This window comes from Alligator mississippiensis, chromosome 10 (assembly GCF_030867095.1).
Source record: "Alligator mississippiensis isolate rAllMis1 chromosome 10, rAllMis1, whole genome shotgun sequence".
NCBI lineage: Eukaryota > Metazoa > Chordata > Crocodylia > Alligatoridae > Alligator > Alligator mississippiensis.
In genome coordinates this window covers 69,936,205-69,958,367 of record NC_081833.1, presented here as the reverse complement: position 1 = coordinate 69,958,367, position 22,163 = coordinate 69,936,205, and the positions used below count along the sequence as shown (strand labels likewise).

The window sequence follows — 22,163 nt, the reverse complement described above, 5'->3', positions numbered from 1 at the left end:
ATTTAGAAAGTAAAGTAGTAGAATAAGTAGAGTAGAAAGGCAAATAGAATAGTAAAAGGAAATAATTGTTCTTCAATACCCAGAGAAAATGATTGTCATCTTTCAGTTTGTAAAGGGAAATGCGTTGCTTGTGTATCCATTGTGCAAATTCAAAATCAGGATAACACCACAACTCAGCGGAGCTCTAATATACTCAATTACTCCCTTATATAATTATGAACAGCAACATTTTGCACTGTAGTAAGCCATAGTGTCCCACAGCCCTCATGTTTCAAAGACAGCAGGCCTATCAGTTACTCCTCGAACAATATAAAATTCTGATTTTATAAGCATTTTATTACTGAGTGGCATCTGAGCACTCAAAACAATAATGAATCAAGGCTTACACTACTCATATAGGATGGGGACATATTAATTTTACAGATGCAGAACTTGGGCCATACAGAGGGCAAGAGACTTGAACAAAGTCCCACACTGGAAGTCTGTGATGGGAGTCTAGAACAGAACCCAGATCCATAGCCTTGCATGTCCTGTGCACCAACAATAAGACCCCCCATTTCCTTCTGCCCACTGTCTTCAGTGGAACTGTTTTGGATGTAGGATGGTAAGGATGAAATCAGAAATTGCCCTGACAAGCAGAATGCGTACGTGTACTTTATAGCTGCCTGGGTGAATTTGGACTGTCCTAAAGTGTGAGAAGTTACAAGAATCTTCCTCATGAGTGAGCTACAGCTTCCTACAGGTGAGGATTTCGCGATAAAACAAAGGGTGGTCATTGAAGCCTTTGTAAAACTGACAAAATGTCAAATCCATGCGAGTGGTAGGAAGAGGTTTCTACTAGAGTAGGATAGGCATCAGGAGGTGACAACCATGGAATATATAGTCATGCTTGTGGATAACTGCCCCAAAAGACGCGAGTGAAGTGGGCTATATAGCCTGTATTGCAAACTTGGACTTGTCAGAAGAACTGAGAAAGGGATTTTTTTTTTAAATGAGGTAGAGAAGATGTCTACATCTCTACATCTACATCTCTACATCTGGGATGTCTTGATCCCAAAGAGGATTCAAAAGAATTGTGCTCTTTTAATGTCAATACCATAATACACTTAGCAACTACCTGGCTAATTATTTTACTATTAGTAATGGAGATTTAATATGCTTTTGTGTTCCAGGTAAAAAGTTGGGGTAAACATGTTCCTATCACCTGTCATCAAGTACACAGCAAGTCCAAAAAACCAATGGCAAGCAAAACAGTTACTTACCTATCATGCATAGTTCTTGTGCCAGCTACTGACAGAGATGTGGTCCAGACAACTAAGTCTACAGAAACATCAAAAATTAATTTCAAATTGCCTACATGTGCTGTAGGAGATATTGTTTTGGGAAGAGAAAAAGTTCCAGTGTATTGCATTGAGCCTTTTAGTTGTGTTGCTATGACAAATGGCTCCAAGGGAGCAAGGCATATCGACAAATCATGTTCTAGTTGGACTTTCCAAGATGAAAAGAAAAATGTGCTGAGAAAGGAACTTAATAAGAGGCAACCAGAAAAGCAAATAAACAAATCCCCGGAACATAAAGATACGAGTCCACTGCGCTTAAGCCTTTGTTCTCCTTATGAAAGCTTGACATGCATTACTTTAAAGACATTACTGGTCTTGTTACCACAGACAACGGCAGCTCCCTTTTTGCCGCTGGACCCGTCTGTAGAGAAAAGCAGTGTGGTTTCTATTCAGGGTAATGATCTAAGTCTCAGTGCTACTTCCACTGAAACAGATGCCTGTGTTCCTGGTACTAAACCCAAGCAAACAGTTGAAAAGGAAACCGATCATGACATGAACACCACCATACGGAAAGTAAAACATCATACAGCACTTTTTGATCACTGGCTCCCAGAGGCCTCATTCTTGCATGTCAACCCCAAACACTTTCACTGGCTTTATGCTTTTTCATCAGACAAAAATACTGCACCTGTTTCTAGCTCTCTTGCTTGGACAGAGAACAGTCAGCTTGCCAGCATGCAGTTTCCGCAAATGGGGAATGCAGAATACCAAACCTAGCTTTGTTAGGGCTGCTTTCAATAATAGCAGAAGTCACCACACACACGGTGAAACTAAAGGAAGCAGGTCAAAAATATATTTGTCTCAGGACAGCTGTTGCCACCCTTAACAGTCGGAGGCATCACAATGCCCATGCTGCCTTTTAGAGTTTCTGGCCCTTCTTGACCATTTTGTACCTGCCCTCTGGTTTAGTCTATGATTTCAGATCTTTGGGTCAAATCTGCTCAGCTGGGCCAATATAACTCCACCAGTTTAACTGACAGAATTCAACTCCTCCCATGTACAGCACAGTCACTGGAAGTGGTTCTGTGCAGTCTCTTTTGGATATGCAGCGTTCAAAACCAGCTTCAGATACCTTAACCTAAGACTCAATTCCCAGCTAACTGCTGAACACTGACTGCCTATCTAAAAGCATTTGTGAAATCTGGTAACCTTCTCGCTGCCATCAGGAAAGAGGGGGAACTGACAGACGAGGCACTCAGAAGTCTGTGAAACCCAATGCAACATTCCCATGTACACCCTGCATTAAATACAATTCATGTCAATTTACACAAGTAACCAAGAGGCAGCCCTCACAGGGTAGACACTAAACCAGATTGCAAAGTTGTGCATGCATCTATACACAATAAGGATTACTTTAACCTCACCATAAAGCCCTCTGGCGATAAATGTAGCACTTGTTCAGTAAGATGCAGCAGACTCTCAGCACTTTGGGTGCACGTTCTTGAGATCAGAGCATTGCGTCCTTGTTCATAGGGGTGCTACACCTGGAAATGTACAGCTTCTTGTGCACTGATACAAGTCAGTTTTGCCGTGGTTAAAATGCAGCTGAGCTGGACAAATGCAGTACTAACATGTCTCAGGTTTAATGCTGCTGGATTTGCACCTGTGCAAGATTGTTCCAGAGCTTGTCTGTACCCCAGTGTGGCGTGACAATGTTTCACATATAGCCCAAACATGGCAGACACGTAGTAACAAAACAGCTTCACTCAGTCACTTCTATTTGTTCTTATTCCCTTGAATACTGGGCACCTACACAAGATAGCGGTACAGTAGTACACCAGGGGCAACAACAAGTGTAAGCTAGTGTTTTGCACACAAAAGTATCCAGTTTGTGGGGGGGCAGTATTAAATGTCGGGGTGGGGGGAGGGAAGCAGGGGAGAGGGTCAGAGAATGAATAAATGGTTCAAAAGCAGCACAAGCAAGTTACTCTGGCATCTCTTGGTTGTAGGTTTTGCTTTGTTTATACTATGATCTCTAGTTCTACCTAAAATTTGGAGACAGGAGTAAAACTTGACTTCTACCTTACCAAATGACTAACATTAAATTTATGGATCTCATACAGCCATGACAAATCCACTTTCTATGTGCATTTCAAAAGGTAATTTGGTTACATTTTTATCTGCTATCTTTTGCAAATCTTTGTTCCGTCACTGTATGATGCCATGGCGCAGGACTCGCAGTGAATTTGAGGTTTTTCTATAAAGTTTTTCCTTTGTTTCCTCATTCCCTCCATTTTCTTTGCAATGTCCTGTGACAGTTTATCAGCTTTGTAGTAACTTCCAGCAGCCCAAATTGTAGTCAAGACCATGCACTTCACTGCAATAAACTGCCATCTGCATCTGACAGCCGTTTTAAAAACCTGCCGGTAAATCGCTGGGAAACCAAGCTAGGCATCTTATGTGGCACTGTTCTGTGTACAATATGGATTACTTCAATACCTTACCCAATACCCTTTGTAGAGGAATGTAGCACTTGTTTATTAATACACCTCAACACCACACAGCAGGCAGGAGAAGGCTATATCCAACTGAAACCCATAGGAAAAGGCAGGAAAGCAACATATTTTTTTTTTTTGCTATTTTTAGTTGATGATGATTAGAAGTTTCTACAGGTTCTTAAACAATAGGCCCTGAGAATTTTCCTGCTTTACACCACGGATTCTCTAAGAGCAGTGGGCTGCAGACACAGACTTTGAGTGTTAATTTGGTCCTGTACACTGCAACTATTATCTTCATGGAAGTGCCAGGTATAGCTCCATAGTTCCAAGTTTCATTTTGCATTGCGAGCAGCGATTCAACGACTTTATTGTATATGGACTACACAGTGCCACTCCCTCGCTCATCTTCCCTACCCCAATTAAAACACTCTGTAGTGGCATCTTTGATATTCAGCAGAGTATCCTTCTATATAGAACGCCAACAAAAACAATTCTCATTCAGAAATGATCTCATCCCCTATTTCTTGTACAGCCAATACAAGTGATTATCTACCTTCTTTTGGAAACTCAAGCATGACCACAATGAAAAAAAATACTACCAATGAGGCAAAACACAGATTGAAATACAGTTTATTCCAAAATATGCATAATTTACAGAAGTAAATAAGGACTTCATTGAACAAAAATGTTTCAACACTGTTGTGAATAAGTTGTAGCTTTATGTAACACTCCAGCTTCCTTCAGAGAGTAATGAGAGACATGAAAAAAATCTTTTGGCACAGGGTTCTCTTTGCATGCATTAGCATACGAAACATTTCACAACTATTACTAAGACAACACTCCTTCTTTGGATTGTCACTTGTAAGTTGTATATAAAACAAACAAACAAAAAAAGCTTATTTCTGACTTTCATTGCAAGTCTACTGGCTAAAATAAAAAAAACGACAGACAGAAAACCCCTTGAAAACAGTCTGTCCATTAGAAGTTGAAGAGTCCTACTGTAATGGAATAAGACATTTCCAATGACATTTGCCAACTGTATTTGAAGTGTGTTTCAACATGCTGTAGGAAAGATGCACTTTTGGGATTTAGTACTTACTCATTTCAAATACTTAACTGGAACATTATTGGGAAAATGCTCCATAACTAGAATATGCGCCATATTTTCCAGCAGGCTGAGCCTGTTTCCCATATGTGCACTTGCAACTACATGCGTTGAGTAGTCAGCTCTGCGAGTACTTGAAGCATCATGCATGCACTGTCACCCACTCTGAAACGAAGGCCACTGCAGAAACACTAGATGACTCCCATGTGTTGTTAGTGTTTTCTGTCAGTAGTTAGGCAGAAGACACTGCTTAGAAGCCAGTATAAAAGGCAACTTTAGAAGATTGTGAATCAGAAGGAGCTAAAAAGTTTCTGATCTCTTAAAGCAGAAGAAACTCATTTAGGGATTGCTAGCATTTCAGACAGTCCAATTCAAATTTTTCATGAAGCAGTAGTCATGCACGCAGACACCACCACGGTATTAACTTGATTGCAAGACAATGCCCAGTTGAACGATCTGGCCTTATGATTCTATTCATTGCACAGCAATGACATTTAAATAAGAGTACTCAGTCTAGCTGTAGGCTGGCAAATCCTTCCATTGACTTTTGTCACTCAAGCATCTAGACTAATTCACATCAACTGATATAAAATAAAAGTCTTCAGAAGTTTGACAGCAATTTACAAAACTCATGTAACTGCACCATGCACTGACAAAAAAATGCCAGACAAGCAAATATAAAATAAAAAAAATCATTACCGCATAGTGTTTAAAGAGTTATCAATGGAAGCCGATTTGCAGTAACTTTGTTATGCCTCAGAAACACAAGCACGGCCGCATTTTAAAACAAAAATTACAAAATGTAAAAACAACAAGGCTCACTATCATAAGTGAAATTTTTGGTGTAATTTGGAACAACAAAAGCTGATAAGTGAAGATGGTGTTGTCAAACAGAGCAGCCCAAAACAGATTAAAAGCAAAGAGTAGAGAATGACTTTCCCCACCGTAACAGGCAATTTAAAACACGGTTACAGACTAGTGATCAATTTTAAAATCAGATATTTGCTTTTATGTTGAGAACAACATAAACTAAACGAGTGTGTAACTGTAGTAATCACAACAGCTTATCCAGGTAGTAGGTACATTACATTTTTAATCCTATAAAGCACCAAGTGGGCCTCCATCCTGCCAATGGTTCCGTATTGTTTGAAGTTGAAAATATGAATATTATTCACATTCCTTATCTTAGACACAGGCGTAAGTGCCAGGAACTAGGTCTAAAATAGCAAAGAGCTATCAACTTTATTTCTTTAGAAGTCTCCTCTGTTGTCTTTGTTTTTTTGACATGCGTATTAACAGGACAGAATTTAGCCTTTTGCTTTTAAAGAGACATGGCAAAGGTATACCTGGGAGTAAGCTTTTCAGGGAAGTATGACAAAAAAAATAGTGTTGGGAAATCATAGGTGTGGGTCCTGAGTTATTCATAGCTTGAACAGGTTCTCCACAACCAGTTTTACAGACCAAGTTTGCATGCTTCAGATCAAGCTTTGTAGAAGTCTTTTTGCTTGAGGATTCAAACACCAGGGAAGAAAATGCCCATGTTTTCTTCTTAGCCACTAACTGCTTTACTTTAGTGTACACTAATGCACACATAACAGTCTTTTATTCAAGACACCCAATTTCTACTGGGCTGGGCGAGGGGTGCACTTTCTTGCACTGAAAACAGTGCTTTTTATATACTAACAACTCAAGTATTTACAAGAGCGGAAGTGAAATTGGATGTGGACGCTTGCATCTCTCAATGGGTATGAGTCTGTTTATACTGTGATCAGTGCTTGGTATGAAACATCGACACTAACAAACGCAAGACACCTGGATGTCAAGTTCTTCATCTCTTTGTGCTTAATATTTTTTATGAACTATAAAGTATGAGGCTGTCCTCCAAACTTGCTTAGGTGCAGTTATTGTTCAAAATGTTCTAGATGGACGTGGAATTTGTTTAACTTTCATACGTGCCAGTATTCTCCCTTGGAAGCAGAGCCCAGGGTTTTAAATTAATGTATGCAATTGCCTGCATTATATTTCCATGCCAACAGCTAGTGTAGATGAACATTAATCAGTGTGGCACTTCACTGGCTAAGTGGGTGGAAAAATTTCCAATTTTACAGCCTGTGGCCATTACAGATTTGGACACTTCCATATCTAAGATACTTGGAATTGATTAAGGTTTGATCCACTGAAGTCAAGAGAAGACTCCTGTAAACTTCAATGATTTTGATCAGGCTCTGGGTGCATTACAGGTTTTCCCACTGTTTTCCAAAGGATCAGGCTATGACTGTCACCAAGAGGCAGGGTGAATCCTAATCCTACATTAACATTTTTCCCACATGGAAACTGGTCCTGGAGTACAAGATTAGTGTTATCAAGTCAGTGTCCAGGAAGAGGAGGAATAAAAGCTAATGCTTGCAAGGTAACAAAAATGGGATCATAAAGGTCCATGCATTAATGCCAAAGACCACTTGGAGAAAAAAATCAAAAGTCAGTACCAAGACACTACAGGGAATCATTCATTTTTGAAAATAAAGAAAACAAACAAAAGCCACTCCTCTATTTGCTAGTTGGTCCATTACTGCCATCTAAATTGTGTGATAGAGCCGTGGCAAAGAGATGCCACCAACCTGCAACTTGACGCCTACAATATGTTGGGGTTGCTTTAAAAGCCAGCAACAAACTGGACCAAAGGACAGTTGCAGTCACCAGTCAAACTACTGGAAGAGTAATGTTAAGTTTTTTGGGTTTTTTTATAACTCAACATTACAAACCAAGTTTTGATGCGCTTATTCAGTGCATAGTACAATAACCAATCTAGTTATTGTCTGCACATGTTACTGCAATACAAATATCTATGACTGAACACCAAATGAAAGACACACGACGTGGGATCCATTGCTTTAGTGTTTCCCCAACCTCATTTTCATAATTATTTCTGATGCAAGCCTGCACCAGATTTGAAGGATGTAGGTAACTTTGGAACTAAAGCAAGCACTCTTCTTTAAACACAGAGCACATTTATTAAATATTGTAAAATTGCACTTAATTCATATCACTTGATACCAACATATCAGATTTTAAGCCGGGGGAAATTAGAAAAAGGTATTTTTTGTTTGTTTGCTGAACTCAGAGCTTCTACCGAAATATTGTGTTCGGTAACTACATATTTTAGAGAAATGCATCAGCTAGCTGTTCACAGTAACAGGCACAGTAAACTCATTTCTGCTGAAAAAGGGTGTTGGTTGTTTCCCAAAGGCCACAGTCATTTGTAATGGTGTACAATTCACTCCTTCGTGAAGATTTTTACAGAGATTCATTCTGAGATCTAAACCAAAGGTGAAAGCTATTCTGGTTAGGTGACTAGCACTGGAAAGCCTACTGCAAATATGCTTTTTGAATGTGTCTGACTGATTCCTACTCTTGGATTCTCAGCCAACAAAACAGCCTGAACTTTTAAAGCAAAGAGTTGCCGGGAATCAGCACTCTCTCACAATACCCCAACTTCTAAGGTAGGTACATTCCACCTCTAGAAAATAACACAATTTGCCAACTGTAAGTACTTTGCAAGAATCTGCACAAACCTAACTGCTTCTTTGGAGATGCCAATATAGTCAGTTGGGGATAAAGATGCCTCAGGACAAAATAGCCAATAAAAGGCACTCAATCACAAAGGCGGCCATCCTCAGCACTGCTGTTGATACTACAGGATGAACACCCATCTTGCGCACTAGGAAGAGCTGGGAAATACAGATGTGTTTCAATCAACCCCGTACCTGGCACCCAGGTTGTTGGGAACTGATCTTTAGTGTAAACATAGCAGTGCTCAAAATCCCCTCAAACATATTAGACGTGCTGGTCAAATGCATTAAACCTTCCACTTCGAGCTGACCAAGCACGAATTGGGATTCAGGCCTGGGACCGAGTAGCAAACAGAGCCCATGACTCGGATGCACTGGTGAAGAATACTGCAGCAATGCCTGAAGGTATCTTGTAAGACTTGTACCATTATCAAACTCCAACAGTGCATCAAATTCTGACAGCTGGGATTAGAAATCACTTGCACTTTCATGCCAATGTCATCCAGGCCCTGCTTTACAAACTCCACTGGGCAAAGCTCTACCACCACCACGGCAACAGACTCTGCCAGCGTACCGAGGCAAACCGATTCCCTATTAGCGAGATCACTTGCATCTATATCCTACAGCTACACTGAACTCAAGCCACAGACCAGCAGCTCTAGGAGGTCCTACCAAAAGAGACAGGAGAATGACAGTTCACCTCTGAAGGTCAACAGCATAAATGACAAACTGGCGATAGGTGGTGATGGACCAAAGAAGGGTTTTAAGGCCAAACATAGCTGGAATTAGCTTTTCAGACTGATCTCCAGGACAGAACTGGATGCTACCAAATACATTTATCACATCCAGGAAACAACAAAAGAAAATCAGAGCTGAAAGTTAGGGGAAAAGGATGTACAAAATATTCCTGAGAACATGATTTAATTATCAACTGAATTTTCCAGTGGAAGTTAGGGGATACGGAGCTGTTGTGTCCAGTATAGGCAAAAGAGATCTGTTGCCAGATGGGGAAGCCAACAGACCCAAAAAACTCTTAGCTTTAGGAGCTACAGCTGGTCTTGCTCTGGAAGTACAGGACCCAAGGGTAGGAATCTAGTCCAAAAAGTATCTTTAGAGGTTTTAATAGTCTCAAGATTAACAGTTCCTAACATCTTTGGTAAGGTTAGGTCATAGTATAACCACTGTATCTTTCTGCAAATAAGCAAAATGTGGAGAAACCGGTAAATAAATTTCAGTGTATCCTAGTGTTCTCATCTTTCACCCAGACATTTGAATGTTAGGCATTTCCTTGCTTTGTGTTTCTTACAAGACATATTACTAGTTCAAACAAATGCCTTCCTTTGGAATACCCAAAATACATATTGTTACAGTAGTACACAGCAACATCATCATGTGGCAACTTTTTAAGTACATCTTCCTCTCCCCACCACACGCATACAAAATGCTAGTTAATGCCAATTTAGAGGCAAAAAACCCCAAGCATTCCTTACCCACATTTGTTGCACTTTGTATAATTATATATCCAAAAGCGTACAGGCAACAAATTTGCTGAACAAGTGCCTGGACAATATAAGCTTATACCAAAAAGGAGCAAATTTTAAGAGTTAGAGAGAGAGATATGTCAGGGATCTGTTAGTGAGGATCGGTAAACCTTGCCAAACAAGTCTTTTTAAAAACAAAACTGAAGATTATGCCAAAAAACATTTCCAAAAAGAGGTCAGGGTGGGGGGCAGAGGGGGCAGTGTCAAAAATCAGACAGGTCAGCTTTTGGTCCAAGACTTTGGAAACCTACATTTAAGTCAGAAATAAAGCTGGTATAGACAGAAGTAAAGCCTAAGTTCAGGTTTAAAATGGAAATGGTGACAGAGCTTTGTAACAGAGTTAGAGCAAGGAAGGCACCATGACCAAGTTCATTTTAAAGGTCCAAACTTACATTACAAGTTACAAACATATACACATTTATGCACACACAGTTTATATTGAAATTACATATACACAGTTAAAGTACCTTGCAAGAGGATGAAAAGGCTTTTAGGCCAACTGCATACGGTCAACTACATTCAGCAGTTCGATGTGGGTAACTTGGTCAGTCCTGTCTCTCCCCAAAACCCCTCACCCCCAATAACTTAAATTTCAAACCACAAGGAAAGTAATTTTAGTAAGTAGCACTCAATGGCTTGGTTTGTCAGACGTTTGAAAAAAGGAACACAGTTCTGCACAAGTCTGTGTTTCTACAGAACTGAACTGTGACTCCATTGTATTCCACGCCAAGTCAGCCAGAAGAAAGTCATCCATAGCTGTCTGTGTCTCATTGCTGGTAAGGAATAAGTTCCCAAGAGTCTCAAAGGAGCTATCCATAGTCTGTGTTTCAGCACTATTCAGCTGGACTTTGGATTCTAGATTTTGACCAGGTATATCTTTAGCAGCAGCGGGTACTTCTGTCTGGGTTTCTGTATCAGAGGAGTCAGTGCTCATGGAAAAGCTGGACTGTTTTAGTAAACTTCCCAAAGGCAGATGTGTGCTATTGTCTAAAAAAAAATTTAAGTCCGTTTGTGTCTGTGTATCAAACATCTCCAAGCCTAAGAAGTTAGAATTTCCTCGGCAGCTGTAGGATTGAGTGGCACTATCTGAAAATAAGAAATCAGTCTGGGTTTCAATATCGAGAGATTCCAAGACTGGCTCAGAATTCAGATTCCCAAGTTCACTCTCCTCAGTCTGAGTTTGGATATTGGATGCCGAAAAGAACTCTTCAATGTCGAAGTCTATCCCTGTGGTCTGTGTTGGGGCTGGTGGCAGGGGCGTGTCAGCACTAGAACTAGAGTCAGACAAGAGACCACGATTATCCAACGTTTGGCCAGACATGCTACCCGAGAAGATGTTTTCCAGGTCATTTAATAAGTCCATCGTCTGGGTTTGATTATCCATCGTATTTTGCTGTGGAAGCATGTTAGTCTGCGTATTGAAGTTGATAATGGGTTCAGATTTTATTGCATCCTGACTCAGGCTCTTGCAGCTGCTTCTTTGCGACAAGTTTTGATGCATCGTTGTAGGCATTAGATTGTTTTCTGAGAATCCAATCTGTGTGGAAACATCATACGATGAATGTACATTGTCAAAAATGTCACTGCACATTACAGCCTGGTCTATATGCACTCTCCCATCAATAGAGTCCTGTGCTCCACTGGTTTGAGTCTCTCTAGAAACACCACAGGACTGGAAACAAGCCTGCTCTAAGGCATCTGTTTGAGCAGCTATGGATGAAGTCAGTTTGGAGGTGGGTAGCAGTGTCTGAGTCTGAACGCTAATCGGTAATGAGACCTCAGAACTGAACGACAGGTCTGTCTGAGAGCAAGATGAGACAGAAGAATCAGAAGCCCAGGCTGCAGCTGGCACAAAGTTCTGTGAAATGTAAGATAAGTCCGTCTGCACATTTATTGAAGAGATTTTATTCTTTTGACAGACATTTCCCAGCTCTTGTCCTGGATTATTTGGTGTTACTTTACCCAAGTTGACTTGGACACCAGTGCTAACTGGTTCAACATCACCGGAATTTGCCACCTTCGGAACGGGCACGGCATCTTTAAACACAACTGTTTCTGCCTCTGGTGCTGGAATCAGAATTCCTATGGACTGAGGTAACAAGTGAAAAGTGCTCATAACCGAGCCTTGATTATCCACAGCCACCACAACAGGTTTGACAGAGGAATCTGCTGCTGACACAAAGATAGGCAAGTGAGCCAGCTGCATTGCTGGAAGTTTAACCAAAGCCACTTTGGGCTTTGGCAAAAGCATCTTCGGCGTACATTTTGGCTGGGATAGCGTCTGCTTATTTATATTAGAACTACAGGAGCCTTCAAAGGACGCCACGAGTTTCACCTCGGACGTCTCCAGTTCCGGAGTGCCGTTATGATTGGCGTGAGCACTGATAAATGCTTCCTTTGCTTTCTCTGCCAAGTTCTGATTTTGCGTTGTAGTTTCCATTTTTCTTTTCTTACTAGGCGGATCCCTGTAAACAGGACAGATCAAGAATTTAAAGTACAATGAAGTCCTCCTTCTCGACTTACTCAATAATGGCAACAGAACGCTGCTGGGGTGGAGGAATGAGTTCAGGTTACAGGCTGGGACAGAGCTGTTCATACCAACTGACAGCTTCATTCTTTGCATTTTAAAGCAGAGAATGAAGACAATAAGAACTGCCCTTTCCTTCCCATATAGTTGGCCAATGCTTATTTTAGGAAAAAAAAGTGTAAAAATAAAACAGCTGATTTAAACAGGTTTAGTTCATTTGAGAGATCAGTTAATGGCAATCCTAATCTTTTAAATTATGGCAACAAAGCTCTATTTGTTCCACGAATTTTCCAAAGCAAGTTGCTGTAGCCTTAGGGAAACTGTGGGCCTGGACTTTCTTACCAAAACATACAAGAAAGCACAAAGTATCTTGCAGCAGCTCTGTTTGCAAAATAAAGTACCATAGGATTCAGTTAATAGATTTTGTCCATCAGCACTTTGAATTATATGTCCTTTTCAGAAGATATGTTCTCTACTGGCAATTTTTAATGAAAAAGGTGGCTAACTAAGAGAGAGCATTTATGGGGCTCTATAAATTTTAAGAGTAAAAATGTAATTAACTCTGCTTATTTCACACTACAGAACTATATTAACTCAGCACATTCCCAAGCGAGTGCTATTATCATGGGATTGCAAGGACCAATTTTAATAAGAACCACTACTAATTATGCTAACAAATGAATAACAGTAGGCAACACCAGTGACGTGATCTCTGCTGGCAGAGCTTCTAGATGTTAAAGGGTAAAAGTCTACAACTGGTGGCAACGAGCAATCAATTACCCTTGCCTTTAGTGGGGCTAGGATGACAACAACGATAGGAACTAGTTGCCAACTGCGTACGCATTAAGGGGAGTTAATTATACGCAAGGAAGAGAATGGTTCAAACCCCATCCATAGAACAGCAGGTAAAGTGTGTAGGGAAACGATGCCTCAGGACTATGTTGTATCACCAAGTTTCACCTTTACCTGTGCTCTGCAGGGATCTCATGGCCGGTTCTGTAAATATGAGACAATAATGCTGTTCTGCTGGCATAAGGGCACCCACAAGTACACTGGAAAGTCTTTCCACAGTCCTCTGCGTGTCGTTTCAAGTTCCATTCTGTGCCATAGCAGTTGCTACATTTATCACATTTGTGCTTCTTTTCAGCATGCATTTTCATAAAGTGCTAAAATATACAATTAGAATTAGAAGTCAGACTGTCAAGGAATTGTGTAAGAGGTCATGTATTTAAAGAACAGACAATATAAGGGCTCACAACACGTTTTAGGTAATATGCAAGCATTGGAGTGGGAGACTTGATCCTATCTACTAGAGATATACTTAGGCCTTTATCTTTTGCACTAAAATCTTAAAGATGTTCATGCACTTTTGGGGCCTAACAATGCAGTACTATGCTAGAGACATGACAACGAGAAACTGATGAATGAGTCCAACTTTAGGAAGTGGAACAAAATAAACTGAAGTAATTTTTAAAAATCACTTTTGATCATCCAAGATGTGATTTGCACAGATAAAGAGTTACTTAAATACATATTTTACACTGTCATCATCTTTCTAAACACCCTGGGAGGAAGTGTTCAGACAATATCAGAAAGTGAACCTGTTGGAAATCTCATGATTGGTTACTGACATCGTATCAGTAGTTTCTGCAGTTTTTACCTATACAGAACCCTTATGGGAGCGAATCTCACACTACTGAAATTCATGAGAAGTCTGTCATGGACTTAGTGTACACAGAATCAAGTCCACAATGCTTCTCTTTCAAGGAACTTGATGTTTGATAAATATCAATCTTCAAATCACCCGTCCTGAAGAAGGGGTTTAGGTTGTAGCCATCCTGAAGAAGGCATTCCCTCTACAATAGAGGGAAAGCAAAGCTGAGAAGCAGGTAGGCCCCACTGACATTCATAAAACTGCTGCCAGTTAACTTTGGAGCCACTGCTACCAAGTACCGCGGCTCCAAAAATTCCGAAGCAGGATTCTCAAAATAAGCATTCTCCTCCCTATCTCGCTTGCAGAGCCCCTTTCCTTCAGCACCCAACCTCAGCCTTTTCCTCTGCATCTCTGAACTAGCAAGTCCTGGTAGACGTCCACACAGCTGGTTTCCAAGGATCCCTTCCTTAAGGACCTAGCTCACCCAAGACGTTGCACAGTCTAATTTGGGGCTGAGAATTCCACCAAGTGCCAAAGCTGATCATACAGCAGACTGCTGTTGAAGACAAGCAACTTATATTGGTGGGAGCTATACTGTCAACAGAATATTAATTATTCAGAGAAATATAGAAATTCAACACATATTCTGAACAAGACATAATGATGGCAAGTGTAAAAAAAAAAGTCAACTGTGCAAAAGGAGAGTGTTGTTGGAGACAAAAGCTCATTTTAACTTAGCATTATTCACTCCAAGGGGTTAAGGTCGACTTTCATTATTACCAGACATTTATGGAAATGTTGCCAGACAAGTTTGGTAAGGGTTTTATAATTAATCTTTCTCCATGCTGTTCACTTTAATGTGTTTCCTGGATCTGGACATGTCAATGTCTGTTTGACACAAAGGGCCGAGTCTCCTAAAGTAGCTATGGAAAAAGTAGTCTGTGTACAAAGTTGGGCGGCTGCCTGCACTTTCTCTAGAACGTATACATATAAAATGGGACCGTTCTGCACATTTGGGCACAGAAGGTACATGTACTTTCCATGGATTGTTCTATATTATCTCCATATCTCTTATCCTATTATTTCAAAGAAAAGGAGTTCAGAAAAAATACCTGTTTTACAAGTGAAAACCGGGAAAATGGCCTGATTGGTCCTCTAGGGCAGCCTTCAATAGGACAGCAGTAGAATTTCTGTGTAGTTTTCAAACCCTTTCTTATTGTTGCATTCATTTTTCCATCCTGAAAAGTACAGTTCTATTAAATTTTGTCAAAGACTTTCTGCATCTGGGATACTAATACATTATTCAGAAAACAGATTAAACTTCATATCACCTCAGTTTATCCGTGTTGGTATTCATACTGGAAGGACCTTCTTAAGTTATTTAAAAGACTATTAGACATGTTCATCCATTCAGGCACTATTTTATAACTGTACCACCACAAGTACTAAGTGAATCAAAAGAGATTCCTGGAGCAGTTATACTACTATTTAAATTCTAAATATTAAATTCTCTCAGCTATGACACCAAAAACTTTAGGCAAAGTAAATTACATCTGGATTTTAATAAAATTAAATCGTCTTGACAGCAATATACCCAAAGCACTGTAAATATTTGGTCTTCCAATGCAACATGGCTGCTTTAATTTTCAATATAAGCTTGATTTATATTGCATGTTGTATGTTCTTCTAATGACCACATTGACATTAGAATCCGATTTTGCTAAAGAAAGCAAAATTAAAATAGTAAAATGCTGGATACCACTTCAACAATTTGCTTGGGAGAGATATTTTTCCAGGGAAAATTAAGCAGACTAATCCCCTTCCTGTATCCCAAGGAAGACTCCCTTCCACCTCACCACTATTATTATACTTTATCCAGCTTTCAGTCACGTACATGTGGGCAATTAGGGTAAACTGCAGGCTACTAGTTAAAAAAGGGATCCTGGGGCAAAATACTCAACTGCAGTGGAACAGGCCTGTGCACACCTTGCACAAGTAAAAGAAATTAGTATAGAAAGTCTCCTGTCCCTCCCCGCCAGACCTTAGAACAAACTAGGAGCCAAACCAGTCCCCAGCATCAGTTACAGTAGCTTGTAACGATCCCCTTGAGGCTACTACTCTTGCAAGAATCAGTGAGTAGTGTAATCTGGCTCCACCCTTTGCACAAAGAGCTCTACCTCACTACCTGTGCCCAGGGTGGAAAGCAACTGATGGAAGATTTGCTATCTTGGCTCTATGCTAAAGAACTCCCCAGATATTCCCTTATGGCAGATTGCCAGCAGCTTTGTTTTGAGCAGCGCCAAGATAGCAGATCTGGCCCATTTTTTTGTACTGTCTCAGTGGGAAAAAGCAGTTACTTGCTTTAAAACCTGTGGCTCCTTACATTCACCACCCCCATAATATTTTTGCTGTAGTGCATGTTGACTATTAGAAACTTTTAGTAAAAGTTACTAACTAGTCCAGTGGAGCTATTCAAGCTCCTATTTGTGGTGCTGAACATTCATTGCTAAGATGATAAGAGTCAAACATATCTTCACTGCCACCTCCTACTAGGAACCTTGCCTAGAAAAGTGGACAAAGGAGTGACCATGACTAAAGAAATAGTGGTGTAGCTCCTGCACTGACCATGGGTAGGTGGGGAGGAACCATGACACTTCAGTACCAGTGCTATCAGCAAAACCAGTAAGATCTGTGGTACCAGTGGACCAGAACAGGAAATTTAAAAGCACCCCAGAGGGATGTTTCATCCTCTTTCAGAATGGCATCAAGCACTCCTTTCCTGAAGGGCTCATCGCTACTTTTCTTCCTGTACTTAGGTGATGCTGCTGTTTGCTGTTACGGACCTGCTTGAAACAAGAGATTATGCCCCGATGGTCTTGTGCTGCAGCACTAAGGAAGTACCTGCACTGGACCATTGCAAGGTGGCAGCATCTCTGAGCACTGAAAGAGTCCCTAACACTAACACCAGTACACATCTGGATAATGCCAGGTTTCATTAGAAAACATGTACATTCCCAATGCAATTAAAGGACCCACAAAACTACAGATCCCCAAGAAGCCAAAGCCTGCCTTAACCCTAATAACAGAAGGCCCCTACAGAATTAGACTCCAAAGAATCTTCTCTCTCCAGCACAAATTTCTTCATTGCCAAGATATAATTGGACTTGCTTGTATGTAATGTCCTCTCTCACTGGGCAGACAGCTAAAATGTCATCACATTGCTCCTACCATCTGCCTCTCCCAGCACTGCCCCCCCAACTCTCCTGTGCTTTCTGTATTCTAATTTCTCCCTCTTTCTTATACACAGCTTGTTGTGTGTCCTTTTGCAGCATCTGATGAAATGAGTTTCAGCTCATGAAAGCTAGTGCTATATACACACAATATTTATTCAAATCCAAGATGATATTCTCCCCATCTAGTATGGGGAAAAAAAAAACACTTTGTCTTGGATTCAAGTCCCAGGCCAAAGCTGCCACTGCTGCATGACCATAGCTCACGTGCTCTGTGCCAGGAGTGGAGGAATGAAGCCAGAGCGGTACCTGACAAAGAGCAGCAGGGGAGCAGGCAGAGGCACAGCCTGGAGGTTGGCGGCATGTGGGAAGAAAGAGGGAAGAAGGTGCCAGCAAGTGCAGGCACTACTAGAGGAGGCAGGGAGGGGCAAAATTTAAGAGGACCCTACAATCATTAGATTCTATACATGAAAAATTAGAACAAACATAATTTTTCTATATCTAGGATCTAAGTACTGTGGGGGGAGGGGCATCTTAAATTTGAAGTAATCTTGGATTAGGGTAAATACAATACACCTACTTTCATTAGTCTATAAAGGTACAAATCTACCTTGTCATCTATGTGACTTCGGATTAACACTGCTAACATCTCTCATCACATCAGGAAATCAGACATGTAAAGCCTCCTTGGCAATGAAACACTACTCTGCTGCTTAGCAATAAAAGCTTCAGGTTAAGGCGGGAAGGTTAGATACACAAAACAGCAATCTAAACAACAGAATTAGTGCCACAGGAAGAACAAATAGCTGCCATACCATGAGGGACAATCACATGTTCCTAAGATGTACCTTGATGAAAAGAAAAGGATCTTGGTGTCATTACTGATTCCAAAATAAACATGGGCCACCAATGTGGGGCCACGGTCAGGAAGGCCAACCGCACCTTGTCCTGCATCCACAGATGCATCATGAGCAGGTCCAAGGAAGTGATCCTCACCATCTGTGCGACACTGGTCAGGCCGCAGGTGGAGTACTGTGTCCAGTTCTGGGCGCTGCACTTCAGGAGGGATGTGGACAGCATGGAGAGGTTCAGAGGAGGGCCACTCACATGGCTAGGGGGCAGCAGGGCAGGCCCTATGAGGAGAGGCTACAAGACCCAAACCTGTTCAGCCTCCACAAGAGAAGGCTGAGGGGGTGGGTCTAGTGGCCATTTACAAACTAGTGAGAGAGGACCAGCAGGTGCTGGGGCAGTCCCTGTTCCCTTGAGCACTACCAGGAGTGACTAGAAATCACAGTCACAAGATGGCAGAGGGTAGATTCAGATTAGATATCAGGAGGTGCTTCTTCACAGTCAGGGCGGCTAGGATCTGGAACCAACTCCCAAGCGAAGTGGTGCTGGCTCCTACCGTGTGGGTCTTCAAAAGGAGGCTAGATAGACATCTAGCCGGGGTCGTTTGACCCCAGCATCCTTTCCTGCTATGGCAGGGGGTCGGACTTGATGATCTGTTCAGGTCCCTTCTGACCTACCAACTGTGAAACTACCTTTTCCAATCAAAACCCTGGATACGACATTTGCTGTGACCAAAGTATTTGAGAACTCAGGCAAACTAGAAGTCTGTGTGTACAAAGAAGTATAACCCTTAATGTTAAATCTCATCTAACATACTATGAAAACAAGCTGTGGATCTAAACCCCAGAAACTACTCTATGCAGGACAAAAGTCCTTGCACCAAGTCAGAGATTAATGGACTGAGATAGACGTTATAAAAGCATTGTGCTGCCTCATCTGTTCCAAACGTTGGGTGAAGCAAAAGGACGTTCATCTGCTCCAGCATCGCTTTCCACAACATGCCTGACAGACAGCAGAGTAGAAATCCCACAAGTGAAGCCAGCAAAAGTCAGCTTCCACGGGTCATTTTTATAATAAAAACAAAACATAAAAACCCTTCAAACAAAGCAGCTGTCACACCAAGATAACCTGTCTTCATTTAACATATTGATTCTATAAAACGAGTTCCTCTCTCCACACATTCAAGCTTGGTTCTGCTAGAAGGAACTGTTGCAAATTAGTTTCACAAAATATTTTATTAATGTTGCTATGCCCCTACAAAAATGATTGACTACCTCACCCTCCACAATGCAAACAAGTCTTTGCAAATGGAATATTTTTAACAACACTTTGTGGAGCTTTTACTTCTCCCTCTTTTCCTCCAAGGACAAAGATTCTTGTCATTCAGTCCTTCAAACCCCCGTAGTACACACCTGCAAGCACACTCGACTTACTGGCTTCAAACCTGAAGCACATCTCCTGTACCTGCAGATCCAGCATCTTTACCAATGGCCACAAACAAAACCCCTTTACAATAACTGCTACACAAGGGTTTCATGAGCTCGATGATGTGTTACAGCGTCTCTGCCCAGAAGAAAACCCCCAGAAAGGATAAAGATACAAACGGAGTTCGACAGATACTGAATCGCTCCTACTCATTTTTCAGCACTTGTATCCGTTACAGCTATTAACGACAGCAGCAGATCATCTGACGGATTACATTCAACCATGATAGGATTACATATTTTGTGGCTTCCCCACCGAGGTGAAAGTATCACCAGTAAACTCCACGAGGAGTAAACCAGAGCCTAAAGCTCATTTTCTCGAAACACCTCGACCTCCCAACACCAACGGGGCAACCGCCAAATCTCTTAAAGGCAGAAACAGACGGTATTTTCAGCACTAAAATCTACAGCTGCATTGACACCGTGCTCTTCACCAAAAGCAATAAAAGATGGGAAACATCGCTCCGGTCGGATCAACATTTAAGGTGTCTCTGCCCGATGAACTCCAAATGCGAAATAACGGCGTCGCGGCGCTGCGGCGCGCTCTTGGCAACCGCGGCGCGTGCAAGAGCGCTCCCACGAACACCCCGGGGGGCTCGTCCCCGACAAAACCTGCCGTTATCGCAGCTGGCCGCGTCCCCCGACGGCACGGTGACACTGTTGACTTTGCTCCTTCTCTGGGCCGGGCGAGTAACAACCGCCTGCGCCCGTCAGTCTCTGGGAGTCCTTAATTTCTATGAAAGGAAACAGAATATGCCCAAACCCTGCGGGGGGGGGGGAATGGCACAAATTACACCCTCCCCCCCACGCTCTGAAGTGCTACTCTGCTTTCTGCTCCCCTTCCCTAATCAACCCCTTTAGGGGCAAAACGGGCCCCGCCCCTTTCTGCGGGCCACGAAACGCGCGGGGCTGCGGGCGGCGCCGCGGTACCTGGAGGCGGTGCGCCATTCTGAGGTGCATGCTGAGGGCCGGGCTGTTGCGCAGCACCTTGGCGCAGCCGGGCACGGTGCACAGGATGTTGGTGCGCGCGGCGCGGGACAGCTCGCTCACCGACGGCCACACCAGCTCGCGGCCCGGCGGCGGCGGCTCCTCGGCCCGGCCCGGGCCCGGCCCCGCGCTGCCCCCGCGCCGCCCGGCCGCCGCCATGTTGCGAACCCGCCCGCCCGGCCGCCACTTCCGGGTGCGCGGGGAGGCGGCTCATGAATAGTCATGAGAGTGCTGGATATGCAAATGAGGCCCCGCCCCCTGCCGGCCCTTTCCCGCGGGCGGGCGGCAGCCGCGCTGCCTTGGGGTGTCGGGTGCGGGGGACGCGCGGTGCGGTGCGGTGCGGTGCTCTGCCGGCCACTCGCCGGCCTGGAAACCAGCCTGTTCTGGGTGCGGGGCCGCCCATCGGCCCCCGGGTGAGTGGAGGGGCGCCGTTAGGTGCCCCGCCACGTCCTGGGTGGCTTCGGTTGAGACAGCCCCGGGCGCATTTCTGCCTGGTCGGGGCAGGGTGAGGGTGGCCGGCCCTGGGGGGATGCGGCTGGCGCGAGGGCCGTGCCGCCCGGCGGGGGGCTGCGATGGCAGGAGGTGGCTCCTGACAGCACCGCCTGTCCGCCGGCACCAGCACCTCCGCGGCCTCTCGGAAACAGGAGGCCGCGTTTGACCCCAGCACTGGCCGCGAGGGTCTTCCCTTCCCGCTCCCACGGGCTCTGAAATCATAGCAGCTGCAGCGCTGCCCCTTGCTCGCCTGCCTCCTCTCTCAGCATCTGAAACCTCCCCCCACGTCCGAAATCCTCTAACTTCCTCTGCGGGGAGGGAGGTGCAACTTCAGACACGCACTTTTTGGCATCGGGCGGTATGGCCCGAGGCCCCTCCAGCGGGTAAGGACAGCGGTAGGGAGGGAGGGGTGCCGGGACAGGAGCCCTCCTTGAGCTTTGGTCTTCTTGCCACCTTTCCCGGCACTCAAGTTAAAGCAGTAATTATTTCAGAGTACTAATAGCTTAATAATGAAATGCTTTTGTCAGCCAATAAGATTCAATAAAGCGGAACCGAGTTACAGAAATGAACTGCCAACACAGTTATGTCTTCCTTTAACACAGCGACTCCCAAACTCTGACAGAGTGCGCACTGCCACTTTAAAATGATACAACCTTAAGTACCTCTCAGATAGTAGGGGGCAAGGAGGATGTAAATGCAGGACCAGAAAACTTTAGAGTACTTTACTAGAGCAGTGGCAGCCAACTTTTTTCTGGTGTGCCAAAAGATAAGCCCCACTTTCTATTCAAGAGCTGCTCTGATCCCTGCCCCCCATGGTCTACCTGATAGTTGATTTATACCCTGTGGTGCTGGAAGGGAAGCAGAGGGCTTAAACCCACAGCTGCATGGAGCAGGGGTAGGAAGCTGCTGTGACAGGTGTCACTAATTTGCTAAATGTCACTACTACA

The 22,163-nt window shown here is 43.1% G+C and overlaps 1 protein-coding gene across 2 annotated transcripts; it reads right to left on the bottom strand.

Moving 5' to 3' along the window:
* Positions 1 to 4,392: 4,392 nt before the first annotated feature.
* ATMIN (ATM interactor) lies at positions 4,393 to 20,859 on the bottom strand. 2 transcript variants are annotated; one of them, XM_006259107.4, is made up of 4 exons: positions 20,668 to 20,859; positions 15,287 to 15,412; positions 13,487 to 13,686; positions 4,393 to 12,458 (listed from the first exon to the last, which is right to left on the bottom strand). In XM_006259107.4, the coding sequence occupies exons 1-4, from the start codon at positions 20,695 to 20,697 to the stop codon at positions 10,622 to 10,624; spliced, it is 2,193 nt and encodes a 730-aa protein (XP_006259169.3). In that variant the 5' UTR covers positions 20,698 to 20,859; the 3' UTR covers positions 4,393 to 10,621. The 2 variants fall into 2 exon arrangements, with proteins under 2 accessions (XP_006259169.3, XP_059569878.1); XM_059713895.1 differs by lacking the exon at positions 20,668 to 20,859 and adding an exon at positions 18,347 to 20,528.
* Positions 20,860 to 22,163: the final 1,304 nt, after the last annotated feature.